Raw genomic sequence first — 18,929 nt, forward strand, 5'->3', positions numbered from 1 at the left:
GTCTCCTAAAGTTGATTCAGCTGCGGAATCGGTGCACCACCAGCACAGAGCTTGCTCAGGAATGGCAGCAGGCAGGTGTGAGTGCATCTGCATGCACAGTGAGGCGAAGACTTTTGGAGGATGGCCTGGTGTCAAGAAGGGCCGCAAAGAAGCCACTTCTCTCCAGGATAAACATCAGGGACAGACTGATATTCTGCAAAAGGTACAGGGATTGAACTGCTGAGGACTGGGGTAGTCATTTTCTATGATGAATCCCCTTTCCGATTGTTTGGGGCATCCAGAGATCGGAGACCGGAGACCTTTCCGATTGTAAAGTATCCTGAGACCATTCATGTGTGGGGTTGCTTCTCAACCAAGGGAGTGGGCTCACTCACAATTTTTGCCTAAGAACACAGCCATGAATAAAGAATGGTACCAACACATCCTTCCGAGAGCAACTTCTCCCAACTATCTAGGAACAGTTTGGTGACGAACAAGGCCTTTTCCAGCATGATGGAGCACCTTGCAATAAGGCAAAAGGGATAACTAAGTGGCAAAACATGGATATTTTGGGTCCATGGCCAGGGAACTCCCCAGACCTTAATCCCATTGAGAACTTGTGGTCAATCCGCAAGAGGCGGGTGCACAAACAAAACCCCACAAATTCTGACAAACTCCAAGCATTAATTGTGCAAGAATGGGCTGCCATCAGTCAGGATGTGGCCCAGAAGTTAATTGACAGCACGCCAGGATTGCAGAGGTCTTGAAAAAGAAGGGTCAACACAGCAAATATTGACTTTTTGCATCAACTTCATGTAATTGTCAATAAAAGCCTTTGACACTTACGAAATGCTTGTAATTATACTTCAGTATTCCATAGTAACATCTGACAAAAATATCTAAAGACACTGAAGCAGCAAACTTTGTGAAAATTAATATTTGTGTCATTCTCAAAACCTTTGGCCACGACTGTATTACATACCATACAAAACGTAACATATCATACTAAATGGAGTGTCTTGGATTTACTTACAGAATAATGTGAAATCCTCTGAGATCAGGTTGGGAAAGAAGGTAAGTTAAAATGACAACAAATACTGGTTCCTTCCTACACTGTAATATAATAATATGAATATGAATTCAATCTTAACATTTGAGTTGGCTCATTTACCCTCCTCTAATGCTCCACAATTTCAATAGGACCTATTATATCCAAGTATTTGAATGGATGTTAGTCCTGCATGGATGTCTGTCATAAAGTGAGATTTGTTTTCTTCTAGGCGACAGGAAAGTCAACTGTCAGGAAGCGCTCGGCTGAGTAGCATGGCACAAATAGGCCTACAGAAGCAGGTTAGAGATTCAAGACAGTTTTATATCCCAACTTCAATTGAATTGGGTTGCTAGACATTTGCGTTATACACCCGACCAACCACCCTACTAAGTAACCATCTGTCTTAATGGTTGTACAGTCGTCTCAAATAAAACTGTGAAGGACCTCGGCGTTACTCTGGACCCTGATCTCTCTTTTGAAGAACATATCAAGACCATTTCAAGGACAGCTTTTTTCCATCTACGTAACATTGCAAAAATCAGAAACTTAATCCATGCCTTTGTCACTTCTAGGTTAGACTACTGCAATGCTCTACTTTCCGGCTACCCGGATAAAGCACTAAATAAACTTCAGTTAGTGCTAAATACGGCTGCTAGAATCCTGACTAGAACCAACAAATTTGATCATATTACTCCAGTGCAAGCCTCTCTACACTGGCTTCCTGTCAAAGCAAGGGCTGATTTCAAGGTTTTACTGCTAACCTACAAAGCATTACATGGGCTTACTCCTACCTATCTCTCTGATTTGGTCCTGCCGTACATACCTACACGTACGCTACGGTCACAAGACGCAGGCCTCCTAATTGTCCCTAGAATTTCTAAGCAAACAGCTGGAGGCAGGGCTTTCTCCTATAGAGCTCCATTTTTATGGAACGGTCTGCCTACCCATGTCAGAGACGCAAACTCGGTCTCAACCTTTAAGTCTTTACTGAAGACTCATCTCTTCAGTGGGTCATATGATTGAGTGTAGTCTGGCCCAGGAGTGGGAAGGTGAACGGAAAGGCTCTGGAGCAACGAACCGCCCTTGCTGTCTCTGCCTGGCCGGTTCCCCTCTTTCCACTGGGATTCTCTGCCTCTAACCCTATTACAGGGGCTGAGTCACTGGCTTACTGGGGCTCTCTCATGCCGTCCCTGGAGGGGGTGCGTCACCTGAGTGGATTGATTCACTGTTGTGGTCATCCTGTCTGGGTTGGCGCCCCCCCCTTGGGTTGTGCCGTGGCGGAGATCTTTGTGGGCTATACTCAGCCTTGTCTCAGGATGGTAAGTTGGTGGTTGAAGATATCCCTCTAGTGGTGTGGGGGCTGTGCTTTGGCAAAGTGGGTGGGGTTATATCCTTCCTGTTTGGCCCTGTCCGGGGGTGTCCTCGGATGGGGCCACAGTGTCTCCTGACCCCTCCTGTCTCAGCCTCCAGTATTTATGCTGCAGTAGTTTATGTGTTGGGGGGCTAGGGTCAGTTTGTTATATCTGGAGTACTTCTCCTGTCCTATTCGGTGTCCTGTGTGAATCTAAGTGTGCGTTCTCTAATTCTCTCCTTCTCTCTTTCTTTCTCTCTCTCAGAGGACCTGAGCCCTAGGACCATGCCCCAGGACTACCTGACATGATGACTCCTTCCTGTCCCCAGTCCACCTGACTGTGCTGCTGCTCCAGTTTCAACTGTTCTGCCTTATTATTATTCGACCATGCTGGTCATTTATGAACATTTGAACATCTTGGCCATGTTCTGTTATAATCTCTACCCGGCACAGCCAGAAGAGGACTGGCCACCCCACATAGCCTGGTTCCTCTCTAGGTTTCTTCCTAGGTTTTGGCCTTTCTAGGGAGTTTTTCCTAGCCACTGTGCTTTTACACCTGCATTGCTTGCTGTTTGGGGTTTTAGGCTGGGTTTCTGTACAGCACTTTGAGATATCAACTGATGTACGAAGGGCTATATAAATAAATTTGATTTGATTTTGATTTGATCTGTCTTATGTAACCATACCAAATTTAACACATCATACTGTCAGGATTCACCTTGGGGTCATGACTTGGGGCTGTACAAATGTTTGATGTATTAGAATAATTGATTATGCTTATGTTATATTAATAGAAGGGGAAGGGTTATAAGACCACCCCCTCCTTACATTTATAGGGTCCTAGACTACAGATTAACAATAAATATTCATTAAATAGAATTGTTCCACAGTGTCACACCCTGACCTGAGAATTCTTTGTTTTCTTTATTGATTTGGTTAGGTCAGGGTGTGACATGGGTATGTTGGGTATGACATGGGTATGTGTTTTTTGTACTGTCTAGGGGTTTTGTAGGTTTTTAGGGTTGTTTAATATTGGTTCTCAATTAGAGGCTGGTGTGTATCGTTGTCTCTGATTGGGAACCATATTTAGTTAGCCATCATTTTGGGGTATTTCGTGGGTTATCGTCTATGTTTAGTTGCCTGTGTCTGCACGATCGTTTATAGCTTCACGTTCGGTTTGTTGTTTTGTATAGTTTGTTAAGTGTTCTTCGTTTCATTAAAAGGTATGTATCCATCTCACGCTGCGCCATGGTCTCCTCCATACATCGAACGTGACAGAATAACCCACCTTAAAAGGACCAAGCAGCGTGATTGAGAGGAACAGCGCGTAATGGAGAGATGGACCCGGGAAAAGGACGAATGGGTAACAACCTGGGAGGAGATTGAGAGTTGGTCGATCGATCCAGGGAGAGTGCCAGAGCCTGCATGGGATTCTTTGGAACAGTGCGAGTGTAACAGGGTTATATTGGTGATTCCCCTTGCCACTTTATTGTTAAGCCAATGGGTTTTTGGTTTGAGTTTGTCTTGCCTTCACCTACTCAACATGGCATCTTATTGGCTGGTTTGCGTAGCTTGCTTACGAGGGGGGATGTTCCAGTTAGAATCGTCCCAGTGAACAAGCACCAAACCAGCGGTAAGTTGTTGGTTGCAAAGCACTGTACATCAAAAGTGATTTTTATACTCTCAAGTGATGATTTAAATGTACAATTTATATCAAATTGTTTGTAAATGTTATTCAGCAGTTTTTGGAGAATATTTGTTGTGCATTTTGTTGTAAAGAATTCCCGCCAGCACTAGCTAGCAACTTACTGTGTCTGGTGGGGGGGTTCATATATTTTGTACAGTGCGTGAGTGCAGAGTTTTTATTTATTTTTATTTTTTTATTTTTATTAACAACAAATCAATACATAAAGCACATGAGGGAACACAAGCATACATAGATTACAAACAATGGACAATCGAGCTAGGGGGTACAATATCACATTACAATTACACAAGGACCTTAAGGGACATGCATATACTTACAATTCTACCAGCTTTTTTGTTAGTAGAGCATTTAACTGTCTTAAAATACAGTTCAATTTCTTTTTGTAGGGTACGAAAATGTGGTTTTCTGTTTGTAAATTTACATTTGTGTATATGAAATTTGGCCAAAAGAATAATGAAATTAATTACATAAAAATGATTCCGCTTATTTCTATTGTATGTAAAGAATCCAAACAGTACATCTCTCCACAATAGTGTAAAATCTTCATAAATGTGTTCAATTATAAACCTACTGATGTCTTGCCACAGTTTTCTTACATGCATACAATGCCAAAAAAGATGCACAACTGTTTCTGGGTGGTCGTTACAAAAGGAACAATTTGAGTTGATGTTTTCCTTAAACTTCTTCATATAGTGGTTGGCAGGATAATATTTATGAATAATTTTAAAGGAAACTTCCTTAATTTTGTTAACAAGTAGGTATGTTTGTGGCAACATCCAAACTTTTTTCCAACAGATATTATCAATAAATCCATTCCAATAAGGCATGACATAAGGTATAGATACAACATCCTGCTGAACAAGGATCGTATCGCTCTGTTGTTGAATGGACCAAAAGAGAAACAAATCTTTCCTACTGATGAGTCAACAGGGTCAATAGAAGGTAGGCTCTGAGGGTCAGGTCTTGACATGTTCCTGAATAACATAGCAACACCTGAGGGAATGGCATCTAAAACAATTGCAAAATCTTTAGGTGTTACAGGGACCTTGTAAAGTGATAAGAATTCTTTATAACTGAGTAAAAGACCCTCTGCATTTACCAGTTGGCTCACCAATAGGATATTATTTCTGAACCAATATTCTAAAAACAGAGAGGTATTTTTATACAATATATCCCGATTATTCCATATATAATATCTGCGTGGAGAAAAATTGTGTTTATAAATTAAGGACCATGACAAGAAAACCTGCCGATGAAAAGCAGAAAGTTTCACTGGAACTTTGTCAATATTATAATTGCAAAACAACATGAAGTTAAGGCCACCAAAAGTAGAGAAGACATGATGAGGAATAAAATTCCAGATAGAAGTGGGTCTTCTTAGGAATTGCTTTATCCAATTGATCTTGAAAGTATTATTTAAAGTAGTAAAATCCAGAAAATTCAGTCCACCATTCTCATAAGTGTTCATTACAACAGTTTTCCTAATGTAATGGGTACGGTTTCTCCAAAGAAAGTTGAAAAGCATCTGGTCTATCTCCTTGCTTATTTTACAGTCAAGATATAAAGATAGAGCACCATATGTTAGTCTAGAGATACCTTCAGCCTTGGTTATTAGGACTCTACCTTTTAAAGATAAGTCCCTCTGTAGCCATTGATTTAGTTTCTTCTGGGTTTTTTTAATAAGAGGGTTAACATTTAGTAAGCCTCTAGACTTCTGATCCTTTGTAATGGTTATGCCTAAATATGTAAGTTCTTCTTTTACTGGAATACCATAATATGAAGGTGTCACACAATCTTTGACAGCCATGAGTTCACATTTCTTAATGTTAAGATATAGACCAGACGCTTTGGAAAAGGATTGTATCACATTGATCGATATGGGAATTTGGTTAGCGTCTTTCAGAAAAAGTGTAGTATCGTCAGCCAGCTGGCTTATAATAATTTCTTTACCAGCTATGGAAATACCTTGTACAGGACTATTATTTAAAGAATTTGCAAGAAGTTGGGTGATTAATAAAAACAGGTACGGAGAGATAGGACAACCTTGCCCAATTCCTCTCTTTAACTCAAATCTAGGTGAGGTGCCATATTTCAATTTGATAGAGCTGTTACCATTTGCATAGAGAGTCTTAATAGCCTTACAGAAAAAATCCCCAAAGCCAAGTCTCTCAAGGGAGTGGAAGAGAAACTGATGCTCTACTGTGTCAAATGCTTTATAAAAATCTAAAAATAATATGAAGCTATCCTCAGTTATTAGGTCTGAGTAGTCAAGTACATCTAATACTAGTCTGACATTGTTAGAAATATGTCTGTTCCTCATGAAAGCCAGACTGTGTTTCATCAATGATTGCATCCAAAACTTCTTTAATTCTTTTTGCAAGTAGTGAGGCTAATATCTTATAGTCATTATTAAGAAGACAAATTGGACGCCAGTTATCAATGAGCAGCACTTCTTTTTTAGGCTTAGGTATCAGTGTTATTAACCCCTGACTCATTGTAGGAGGGAGAACATTGTTTTTAATACTCTCTAAAAAGACTTCAAATAGGAAGGGAGCTACTTGTTCAGAAAATAATTTGTAAAATTCTGATGTAATTCCATCAACACCTGGTGATTTATTGTTCTTTAGATGTTTGATAGACTCTATAATCTCTTCAACTTTGATGGGTTCATCACACTGTTTAGATTCTATATCACTGATAGAGTGAACATTATTCAGTGAGTTAAAAAACATATCTGTGGACTCCTGACAGTACGTAGAGCTATACAATTTTCTGTAAAAATTGCTGCAGTATTTAGCGATTAATTTTTGGTCATCTGTAATAACACCATCAATGTTTAACTTATGGATAGTGTTATTTTTAGAGTGAAATTTCTCAAGTCTAAAGAAATAGGATGAATTCTGTTCTCCCTCCTCAATCCATTTTTTCCTAGATCTAATAAAGGCTCCTTCTGCTTTTAATTTATATTTATTATCCAGTTTATTTTGTAACTCAATTAGTTCCATCTTCTCCTCCCCCAAGAGGTCAGCTGGGGACCTCTGAGAAAGGGAAGTTATCTTAATGATCACCTTTTCCTCCTCAGCTCTTCTGGTCTTAGCAAGATTACTACCATATTTTCTAAGATATTTGGACACCTCAAATTTAAAGAGCTCCCAGTTCTTGCAATAAGATTTTTCTTCACAAGCCCTTTCCCAAAAGTGTGAGAGCAGATCTTTAACCTCAAATGTAACTATATCATTATTTAATAATGAGCTATTTAGCTTCCAGTAGGATGCTCTACCAGGGTTCGTATCAGGGGTAAATATTTTGATATCAATGTAAATAGCCTTATGGTCTGTGAGGGGAGTAGTACAAATATTTGTAGTAACACACTCACTATCAATACATTTGGATATAAGCCAAAAATCTATTCTGGATTGTCTGGAGCCTGTTTTGTTACTCCAAGTGAATGATCTTTCGGCCGGAAACCTCTCTCTCCATATCTCAGTAAGATCAAACTTTTCCATAAAAAGTATTAAACCCAAATTCTGATTGGTTGGCCTACCTGGGGGCCATCTATCAGTTGAATTATCTATTGTAATGTTAAAGTCCCCTCCTATCAATAATAACGAATTGGGAAATTTAGATAGCCAATGAAGTATATGTTTCTCTATAGATTCAAGCAACTCATCATTCTCATGTTTGGTGTTGTACCCGTAGAAGTTTACAGTAATGAGTGTAATGTCATTGTAACTGATCACAAGACAAATAAAGTGACCAAAGGGGTCACATTCCGAGTGTAGAATATTACCACCAAAGGTATTTTTCATTGTAGTGACACCAGCAGAGCATTCAGATCCATGGGAAAGCCAAATATCGTTGCCCCACTGTGACCTCCAGAAGTTGGCATCAGCAGAAATTGAGTGAGACTCTTGAAAAAAGCAAAAATCTGTTCGAAATTGTTTAGCAAATAAAAATAAGGCCTTGCGCTTCACACTGTTTCGTAACCCCCTAGCATTAAGAGATAATATAGACAAAGACAAAACAACAAAGATTATATAAAAGTATAAACTGTAGTAGGATGAGTAGGAGCAGTGAACGTAAACGATAAGGAACCGAGATCTGCACCATTTAAGTCAATTTAAAGTGAAAATAGCTTATTCCATAACCTTTGAAATTCAACTCAACTGGAAATTATGTTCAAGACCAAACCAAGGGTTCTTGTGGTAAGAGAGACTAAAAACCCTCTTTAGTGTAATCAGGAACTATTCTGAGAAATAAAACAAATAATAATTAAAATAAAAGGGTACCTACTATTTTAAGTACATATGAAATCTGATCATAAAATAATTGAATAACAAAATGTTTTACATATAAACGTTCCTAAGACCTTCTGTGGAAATAAGTATTAATAACTAAATAGAACAATAACCGTGTAAAGTCAGAGCAGACCTGTATGCCATTTAAAACAGTATCTTAGTTACTGTATATATAAAACATAAATTCAGCTTTCAATCTTCTTCGTAAGTTTATAAACAAAATAGGACTTCTGGTCATACAAGAACAAACTAATGAATTGAAATACCTGAGTATTCCTTTAAAATAGTCACCTGATGCTTGATAGGTAAACCACATAAGGAAAATGAGAATAGCATGGCTGAAACCATCAACCTGTTCCTTCTGGTGAGATTTTAGGGAGGAATATGGATTTCTGAACCGTTGATGAAACCTCGTCCTCCGGCCAAGTAAGCAGCCTTCCCCTCACTTCGTGCTATCTTGATCGTTGGCCACAACTTGTTCCTTCTTTCTATGTCCTCCGGGCTGAGATGCTCGGCGAAACGCATACCATGGCTCTGAAGGAAGGCGTTCTTCCTAGCAGCTTTCCAGACAGCATCCCTGTAGAATCTGGTAGTGAATAGGATGATGATACCCCTGGGTCTTGAATCGCTTTGCTGTTGCTTCTTGCCGAGGCGATGTACAACGTCGATGGTATCACCAACTTTGTTCTTCTCTGCAGGCAAAACTTCTTGGCAGATACGGATAGCCTCTCCTCGCACATCTTCATTCTCCACCTCTGGCAAGCCGTAGAGTCTCAGGTTCCATTTTCTTGTGTATTGTTCCAGATCAGTGAGACGTCTATGGTAGACATTGTTATTCTTTTCCACCCTTTCCACATTTTTTTCAACTTTTGTCACTCTCGTTTTCACATCATTAATTTCACCACATGCAAACTCCACAGTCTTTTTCAAGCCTTCGATAACCATGGTGTTCGCGGCTACCATTTTCTCAATGGCGTCACACCTGGAGTTGATGGGTAAGGAGAGGGTAGCCACGATGTCAGAGTTCATGTTGGGTTTTTTCGGTAAAGAGGGGAATTCGTCATCTTCAGCATTCGAAAGCATGATATTATCCATAGGCCAAGTGTAGTTATGGCAGTTGTCTATAAGCACGTTTCTCTCTTGTTGATTAGCAATAGAACGGCTAACTTTTTCCTTTCTTTTTTTGTCACGACTTTGCATGGACATGCTGAAATAAATGATCCAATTATCATTCCAGTCACAGGAAAGGTCTTATATCTTGAACAAATAAAGATAATGACTAAACTTCTTTTTTTAAAAACAATTTTCACAATCTTTCTGAAGTTTGGTACGGAGCTCGGTAAAAAAGCGTCTGTTCAAGCAGCCATCTTGGCCAATTCCCCGCGTGAGTGCAGAGTTGGATGGTGAGCCGTGCATTGCATGACGTGCAATTTTGTGCAGTTCCTATCAGAATAAATCTACATGACTGGTGCTACATGTTGGAGTTCCGTGTCGATGACTGATTGTACACAACGCAAGAAGAGTACTGTTACACGAGGAGGGATTACAGGAGAATGGAGGAACGGCGAAGATATAAGGGTACACGGCTTGCTAGCCGGAAGCCCGAAAGGCAGCCCCAATAATTTTTTTGGGGGAGGCACAAGAGGAGATTGGCTAAGTCAGGTTGGGAGACCTGAGCCATCTCCTCATGTTTACCGTGGGGAGCTGTAACTGGTCAGGCACCGTGTTATGCAGAGATGCGGCACGGTGTCTCCAGTGCGCATTTCTAGCCCGGTGCGCTATATTGCAGCTCCTCGCATTGGCCGGGCTAGAATGAGCATCCAGCCAGGACGGGTTGTGTCAGCTTTACACTCCAGACCTCCAGTACGCCTCCACAGCCCAGTACGTCCTGTGCCTGCTCCCCGCACTCGCCCTGAGGTGTGTGTCCCCAGCCCGTCAGCCAGCCAGGAGCCGCCAGAGCCGTCAGCCAGCCAGGAGCCGCCAGAGCCGTCAGCCAGCCAGGAGCCGCCAGAGCCGTCAGCCAGCCAGGAGCCTCCAGAGCCGTCAGCCAGCCAGGAGCCTCCAGAGCCGTCAGCCAGCCAGGAGCCTCCAGAGCCGTCAGCCAGCCAGGAGCCGGCAGAGCCGTCAGCCAACCAGGAGCTGGCAGAGCCGTCAGCCAACCAGGAGCTGCCGATGCCGCCTGTCACGCCGGCGATGCTGGAATCTCCCTCCTGTCCGGAGCTGCCAGAGCCGCTCCTCAGTCCAGTGACGTCCTCTAAGATGATCTTCAGTCCGGGGCCCACTGCGAAGGTGGGGGAGGATTGCTGTCACGCCCTGACCTGAGTATTCTTTGTTTTCTTTATTGTTTTGGTTAGGTCAGGGTGTGACATGGGTATGTTGGGTATGACATGGGTATGTGTTTTTGTACTGTCTAGGGGTTTTGTAGGTTGTTAGGGTTGTTTACTATCTAGGTGTTTATATATGTCTATGGTTGCCTAGATTGGTTCTCAATTAGAGGCAGGTGTGTATCGTTGTCTCTGATTGGGAACCATATTTAGTTAGCCATCTTCTTTGGGTATTTTGTGGGTTATTGTCTGTTTAGTTGCCTGTGTCTGCACTATCATTTATAGCTTCACGTTCGGTTTGTTGTTTTGTATAGTTTGTTAAGCCGGCAGAGCCGTCAGCCAACCAGGAGCTGGCAGAGCCTTCGATACTGTGAACCATCAGATCCTCCTCTCCACCCTCTCCGAGTTGGGCATCTCCGGCGCGGCCCACGCTTGGATTGCGTCCTACCTGACAGGTCGCTCCTACCAGGTGGCGTGGCGAGAATCCGTCTCCTCACCACGTGCTCTCACCACTGGTGTCCCCCAGGGCTCTGTTCTAGGCCCTCTCCTATTCTCGCTATACACCAAGTCACTTGGCTCTGTCATAACCTCACATGGTCTCTCCTATCATTGCTATGCAGACGACACACAATTAATCTTCTCCTTTCCCCCTTCTGACGACCAGGTGGCGAATCGCATCTCTGCATGTCTGGCAGACATATCAGTGTGGATGACGGATCATCACCTCAAGCTGAACCTCGGCAAGACGGAGCTGCTCTTCCTCCCGGGGAAGGACTGCCCGTTCCATGATCTCGCCATCACGGTTGACAACTCCATTGTGTCCTCGTCCCAGAGCGCTAAGAACCTTGGCGTGATCCTGGACAACACCCTGTCGTTCTCAAATAACATCAAGGCGGTGGCCCGTTCCTGTAGGTTCATGCTCTACAACATCCGCAGAGTACGACCCTGCCTCACACAGGAAGCGGCGCAGGTCCTAATCCAGGCACTTGTCATCTCCCGTCTGGATTACTGCAACTCGCTGTTGGCTGGGCTCCCTGCCTGTGCCATTAAACCCCTACAACTCATCCAGAACGCCGCAGCCCGTCTGGTGTTCAACCTTCCCAAGTTCTCTCCACGTCACCCCGCTCCTCCGCTCTCTCCACTGGCTTCCAGTTGAAGCTCGCATCCGCTACAAGACCATGGTGCTTGCCTACGGAGCTGTGAGGGGAACGGCACCTCAGTACCTCCAGGCTCTGATCAGGCCCTACACCCAAACAAGGGCACTGCGTTCATCCACCTCTGGCCTGCTCGCCTCCCTACCACTGAGGAAGTACAGTTCCCGCTCAGCCCAGTCAAAACTGTTCGCTGCCCTGGCCCCCCAATGGTGGAACAAACTCCCTCACGACGCCAGGACAGCGGAGTCAATCACCACCTTCCGGAGACACCTGAAACCCCACCTCTTTAAGGAATACCTAGGATAGGATAAAGTAATCCTTCTCACCCCCCCCTTAAAAGACCTAGATGCACTATTGTAAAGTGGCTGTTCCACTGGATGTCATAAGGTGAAAGCACCAATTTGTAAGTCGCTCTGGATAAGAGCGTCTGCTAAATGACTTAAATGTAAAATGTAATGTAAATGTTAAGTGTTTTTTGTTTCATTAAAAAGTACAGTGGGGCAAAAAAGTATTTAGTCAGCCACCAATTGTGCAAGTTCTCCCACTTAAAAAGATGAGAGAGGCCTGTAAAATAATACTTATTTTCCACCATAATTTTCAAATAAATTAATTTAAAATCCTACCAATGTGATTTTCTGGATTTTTTTTTCTAATTTTGTCTGTCATAGTTGAAGTGTACCTATGATGAAATTACAGGCCTATCATCTTTTTAAGTGGGAGAACATGCACAATTGGTGGCTGACTAAATACTTTTTTGCCCCACTGTATGTATTCATCTCACGCTGCGCCTTGGTCTCCTCCATACATCGAACGTGACACACAGTTGTTGCTCTTTTTCTCTTATATGTGACTGAGACAGAACTCTGCAGGGGAGTGTAGGAGAGAAGAGACTACTCAGACATTACACAATAAATCAACTTTGGGGAGGGGGCATTTATTGCCTAGCTTTTAGATAAACACTGAAACTCTATGTTTGTATAGCTACAGATGCAGGGTTTTGGTCTCAGGAGTAAAAGGTTAATGACGTAGTCAGTGACATCACTAAGGCAGGACTTCGGTTTAATAAAACAACTTGAGACCTTTTGTTTGATGCAGAACTTATTCATAAACATGCTTGTCATGTTTCTGTTTGTCAACTTCTGTCTGCAATTGCATTAATAAAGGTTTTTGAATGATTTAATTAAAGATATTGTCATAATGCTAATTTCACCAATGAACTAATGATTGACAAGGTAGGACGTAAAGAACTAACCTAACAATACTAAATGGAGTGTCTTGGTTTTACATTATTTTACAATAATACAAAAGGTTCTGAGACCAGGTTGTCTTTCCACTGCCAGTCCTGTTTTTCTTTGGCTGGACTACTGAATCTTCATCCTCTTCCATCTCTCTCTCTCCTGTTGCTCTTTCAAATCAAACTGCTTTCCATCCGACTTGGGAAGAATGCAAAATTGTTTTTTCTATTTGCTAAAACATGTACAACCAGGACAAACCCGTTTAAACTGCACTCTGAATTTGGGAATTGCAGGTGTCATAAAGTGATAATGATAATGTCATAAATATAGTCCTACTGCACCTGATTGGCTAGGTGCTATTCTATAATGCAACCACTATAGATAGCCTATTAGCAACAGCTACAGCGTCGTGCATAAAGAACAGCCTTTAGCCGTGGTATATTGGCCATACACCACACCCCCCTGTGCCTTATTGCTTAAATAGCTTACCGATTGAGGCTATAGAGGCCTAACAGTCCTTAAAACATTTGAATGATGTTGGTAAACGGTTTGCTCCACCACGATGAGAATATATAGCTAAATATGAATGATTCATGTTTTTTTTAATCAGCTGTCTCACTGTTAAGACACAAGATGATGCCGTAAATTAATCCTGCTCTGCAATGGGCTGAGGAAGCTCGCCCCTGATTGTTTTAGCTACAAAACAGGAATTTGAGAAGAGCACTTATCCAAGTAACAACAATCCAAAGGCTACAAGCCAGTAACCATACCGCTATTGCAATATTTTAGGGCATAACAACTTATTTCCAATGCAGTCAGTCAGATTAATCTTTCATGTAGGCAACTTTTGAAATCCCTGGCCTACGTGTATTTCAAGGACTAAGCCTGTCTTTCTGTCATCCGTAAGTGATCCACTTGAAGTGTCTGTCCTTGTACGTGTCAGCTCCATGGAAGAACAGTAATGACTAATGATGACTGACGAAACGTAACAGACTTTATAACGGTATTACGTCACGCAACCTAATGTTGTGCATGACCTCATCAAGGTAGTTTTGTTCGTGAGGAGTGCGGGGGCTGGGAACAACATAAGAGCAATAATTCAAGGATGTGTTGGCTATGTTCCTTGTTATACCTTTAGGCCAACTATTAGCCTAAAGCTTCTAGAAGACACTGAGGAAATCATTTAAAAGTGAAATAGCCTCTAATCTTTAAGAACCTCTTGACTTTTGTGAACAAATTGAGTGCATAACATTAAAACAGACACTAACATTACTATACCTTTCATTTATGAAAATGATACCCCTTTCAGTGCATACAAAACAAGCCAACGTGACCCTTGAACTCTTGTTCAACACATCTGCATTTATTAACAATGACAGTAAACTATGTGAGACAAACGATGAATTTCAGGACTTTTTCCCCTCTTACTCATTGTGTTTGCAAACCACAAGGCAAGGATAAAAAAAAAAGAATACAAAAAGGAATGTAACCAGTTTCCTTCCACCTCAGAGGGCAATGCTATTACACTTACTAATGGACCATGGTCAATAACGCAAGATCCTCTAGTATGAAGCAGAGATCTAGAATTTAGAATTTCCAACAGCATTTATGCGAAGTAATGACAAAGTGTACAATGGAATGTGAAAAGACGAGACACCATACGATTAATCTGGTCTAGATCACAATATAGAGCTCCTGTTTCATGCCCTCATTGGCGTGTGGTTTATGTGTACATGTGGTTCCCCTTTCCTATTCTGAAGTACAGATATGCATTGCCCAGCATATGTACTGTATTCTAATACTGTCTCGAAGGGGTACTATCAGAACTGGAATCACAAAGATGCTAAATGTCGTGTCAAATTCAAAGATCCACTTCAGTAAACCACATCCCTTTTTCACCCAGCCATTTCATTGGTCAACTATCCCATTTCTGACACGTTTCCCATGGTCGTAACTTTACTGACAGCATACCTAGCCATGGAATGTTCATGGATGAACATATTTCATTTAGTCCCGTTTGTCGTTAAATGATACTTGTCCAGTGTCTGCCCGCCATCTGAGAGGTGAGAGAAGGAGTCCATTTTGTGATGAAGACTTTACAGGCAAGTCCGTTGGTTAGGTCCGTTTGAGAGTCATACATTAACAGACACAGTAGCAGCGTATCTGAATGTGTTCTACGCAGTTCTCTCTCTTTTGGTTAAGTAGAGGTCAACAGTTTTGATTCACAACTGTAGGCAAGGTATTCACTATGAAGATGGATTTTTAAAAAAGTAAACATATACTGCATATAGCCAAGAGGAAAGCGCAAAGTAGCAATAATACCATTGGGGACAGGGGAGAAAAAAGGTCTTGAGATGAGAGAGGCACTGCTTATCTCTAAGTTGGACCATGTGTGTTCCATACTGGCACACTCACTATGTTACCGCCAGCATCCTATACAAGCATACTGTGTGGAGTTAGTAGGCCATACAGGACAAACACAGAAAAGTCATTTTTTTTGGAACGGGTTTCCTTTTGCTTAAAAAAAAGGTCAAATTCCTCCATTTCATCTCAATATGAATTCATTTCTGGGTAACATCTAAGTACCTTACTGTGATTGTTTTCAATTCAAATCATCAAAAAGAAACAAAAATACTTTCTTAGCAAAGAGCAATTTCTCAAGCAATCATTTTTCTAGGACTGCCTGGGAGTGGTCTGAGTGGGCAGATGGAAACTGAAAACTAGCTGTTTGGAATTATATTAGCTAATTAGGGCAGGCCTAAACTCCATCCCACCAAAACAGGCAGAAATTCCCAAGCAGTCTTTTCAAACAACTCTTACACTAAAAGGGCATTATCAGAATTTTCAACATGGAAATATATAATTTTACACAGGAAATCATGTTTTGACTGCACTGGGCCTTTAAAGTTCTGTTCAATGCCACTTCTCAGCATGTGGAAGTTGTTCACACATCGACTCCAATATTACCTAATACTGCAAAATATGGTCATAAAACGTGCCAGCTTATTCCAGAGATGGCAAACCAGGAATTGTTCACGACCTGATGACCTAGTATGCCTTCTCTCAATCAAAACTCACTGAAAGTGTGACACCTCCTGGCTTAGAGCAGTACTGCAACATGACAGAGCTGTACAGTAACATTGGGCCCATGAAAACACTGTCAAATACATCTGTTTTCATAGTTAAAATAATACAAATTTGACATTAAAACAATTCAAATGATACAAGATAAAAATAATAATAGGGCCATTTTTAAGATTAAAAAATGAATACATAGTGGGGGCAAATAAGTCTGACCTGTTTGTGCTACTAGGGGACAGTGAAGTAAGTGATGACAGGAAGTTCCAAATGCCTAGTCTTAGATAAAAAAAAAGACACTGTTGACAAACATGAGCAGCAAAGAGGGAGCAAGGCAGCTGACTGGTATTATTGGAGAATCAAGTGAGAGCATCGCGTCTACAGACAAAGACCTTTTTACTGCACCTCAGTAGTCCACAGTGGCCTCTTCCGGTCTCCTTCATCTGCACTGACCTGAGATACACTGGACAGGTGACAGGAGCACCTCTGGTAGGAATCAGATCAGACACACTGCTTTGCTTTTACCTTCCCTGTGTTTTTCAGATCAGATGAAGTGAAGAAAAAGAGACAAGACAGGAAGCCACTTGAGACTATTGAGGCATGCTGGAGAATTCCCCCCCCCCCCTGCCTCCGTCAATCTCACTCTCTTTCATAAAGCTGCTATGTAACAACATTTCCCCATGGTTCTAGCTACCCCAACATTACACAAAGATTGACATCTAGTCCCCAAATTCGAAGGGCTACACCGTCTGGGGGCTAGATTTAACCCCCTTTGCTAATCTAGCAGTGATTCCAGATGCAAACGTTAGAGCGTGAGTAAGACCTTACTGGTCGGGGCGGGAAAAACCCGGATTCTGAAACTCATATAGAGTGAAGCACAAAGTCAAATAATACTGACCCTCTACATTATCAGAACCCAAGGTGAGACATACGCAAGTAAAACCACTAGTAACACATTGAACTGTTAACCGTACACATATTCACACCCTGTTTGCCATGTTGCTAATAGAAAAGGAAAATGCACCCACTTTGCGTGTCCTATATCCACTTGGAATTAGGACCATCTTCTGTATACCCAGTCTTCTCGATGCTTACGTCGATTCCATTCAACACCCTCCCACCCCCCAACCCAGCCACCAATGCTTAAGCTTTTTAAGCTATTTTAAATATATGTAAAGAATATATACAAAACAAGCATTTCATCACTGTACAAATTAACTCGAACCCAACCTGAGTCTTTCCATCATACAAGGGGAGCAGTCTAGCAAAAAGGGGAAGCGGACAGTTTCCTTTGTTCAGTTAGTAGAAATCAAGAGAGATCATGCCATACAGCAGAAGCACGGTCTATCACCAGTATATTCACCAGTATCGGAGGAGAGTCTCTGTCATCAATGCAGTTTATTCTGTCCGGTTCTGTTCCCCATATCCAGTCAGTCTAGAATAGACTAGAAGCATTAAGTCAGTAGGGGCTGTATTTCCTGGTTAGTTATTTTACAAGTGATTAGACAAAAAGAAGAGCATAGAAGACAAGCAACCTCCTTCACAGATAGATCAGTTGGGTAGTTAACTAGTTGAATGTGGTTCAATGCAACAAGGACTCCAGGTACTGAATAAGGAGCATATTGGGATTGTTGACGCGGCTCGAAGCAAATGACAGACATCAGTAAAAAAAAAAAAAAAAGTATTCAACACCCCCCCCCCCCCCCTCCCCACTTAAAACTGCTGCACCTAAAGTCTTCCTTTCTCCATTATTTTCTTCTTCTTTCGTCATTCTTACAATCCGTCAGGTGCAACGTGGATTGTAAAAGTGAGAAGGCATTGTCCCTCCTTTCCCTCTCTCTGCCAGAGGTTTAGGAGGGATCAGAGGTCTTCAGAGCATCCACCTTGGTCTCCAGGTCTGTGATCTGAGGAGAGTGAGAGAAGGGGCTTTTATTACACACAAAATGTCCAGACAGAATGATCATAACTCAGTAGCATCCTCTTGCTATGCATCTTGATTAACCAAAGCAAAATGTCTTACATAATTTTGAGAATTTCATGAAATGTTTCCATATACAGTAGAACCTAAATATACAACACCTTGTCCTGGAGGTTGTCGGCCTCTTCCTTATGAGTGGCCTCTGTCTCCTCTTGGGCTCTGCGCTGAGCCGTCTCCTTCTTCAGATACTCAATCTCCCTGAGACACAATGCGTGGTTAGTCTGAATCCTGCCCATCCATCCTCCTACAAACGCGACAATCCGATTCCTCTACCTCCTACAAACCCCAGAACCTCCCATTCCTTTTCCTCCTACAAAACCCAGAAACCCCCATTCCTCTCATCCTCCCACTAGTGCTGAGCATTAGTGCTTTTTTGAGGTTGGTTCGGTTTCAGGGGGGGGGGTTCAAACCAAAAGCAGTGAACATTCAATTGCCAAAACATTGAAAACAATTCATTGTCTCTGTCAGGTCCACATTGAGAAGACATCAATATAATTACTATGATATATCAGTTGTGTATATTATTTGGTTTTTATTTTATGACTATTATTTTTCATTCAGTCATCTCATCTCAGGCTATTAGCAGCCAGTCAGCCAAACAAACATCCAACGTTATCTCGGTGCTCCCCATACTGTACTGTCTGACGAACCTAGTGGCTGTAGCTGTCTAATAGCTGGCTAAGTACGCTGTCTGACAAAGAAAATCATTTTACTAGCTCCATTTCCGCCAGTCAACTTCGGTACAACATACAATGGGGGAGTCGCACTCTCGT

The 18,929-nt window shown here is 41.9% G+C and overlaps 1 protein-coding gene across 1 annotated transcript in view; it reads right to left on the minus strand.

The window, feature by feature from the left end:
* Positions 1–14,442: 14,442 nt before the first annotated feature.
* LOC115110153 (neurabin-2-like) overlaps positions 14,443–18,929 on the minus strand; it is a 59,604-nt gene continuing 55,117 nt past the window's right edge. The window contains exons 10-11 of the mRNA XM_029635556.2: positions 18,258–18,354; positions 14,443–18,082 (exon numbers count right to left, since the gene is read on the minus strand). Coding sequence (XP_029491416.1) covers positions 18,029–18,082; positions 18,258–18,354 — 151 coding nt within the window. The 3' untranslated portion in view covers positions 14,443–18,028. The remainder of the gene's footprint in view (positions 18,083–18,257; positions 18,355–18,929) is intronic.

This window comes from Oncorhynchus nerka, linkage group LG26 (assembly GCF_034236695.1).
Source record: "Oncorhynchus nerka isolate Pitt River linkage group LG26, Oner_Uvic_2.0, whole genome shotgun sequence".
Taxonomy (NCBI): domain Eukaryota; kingdom Metazoa; phylum Chordata; class Actinopteri; order Salmoniformes; family Salmonidae; genus Oncorhynchus; species Oncorhynchus nerka.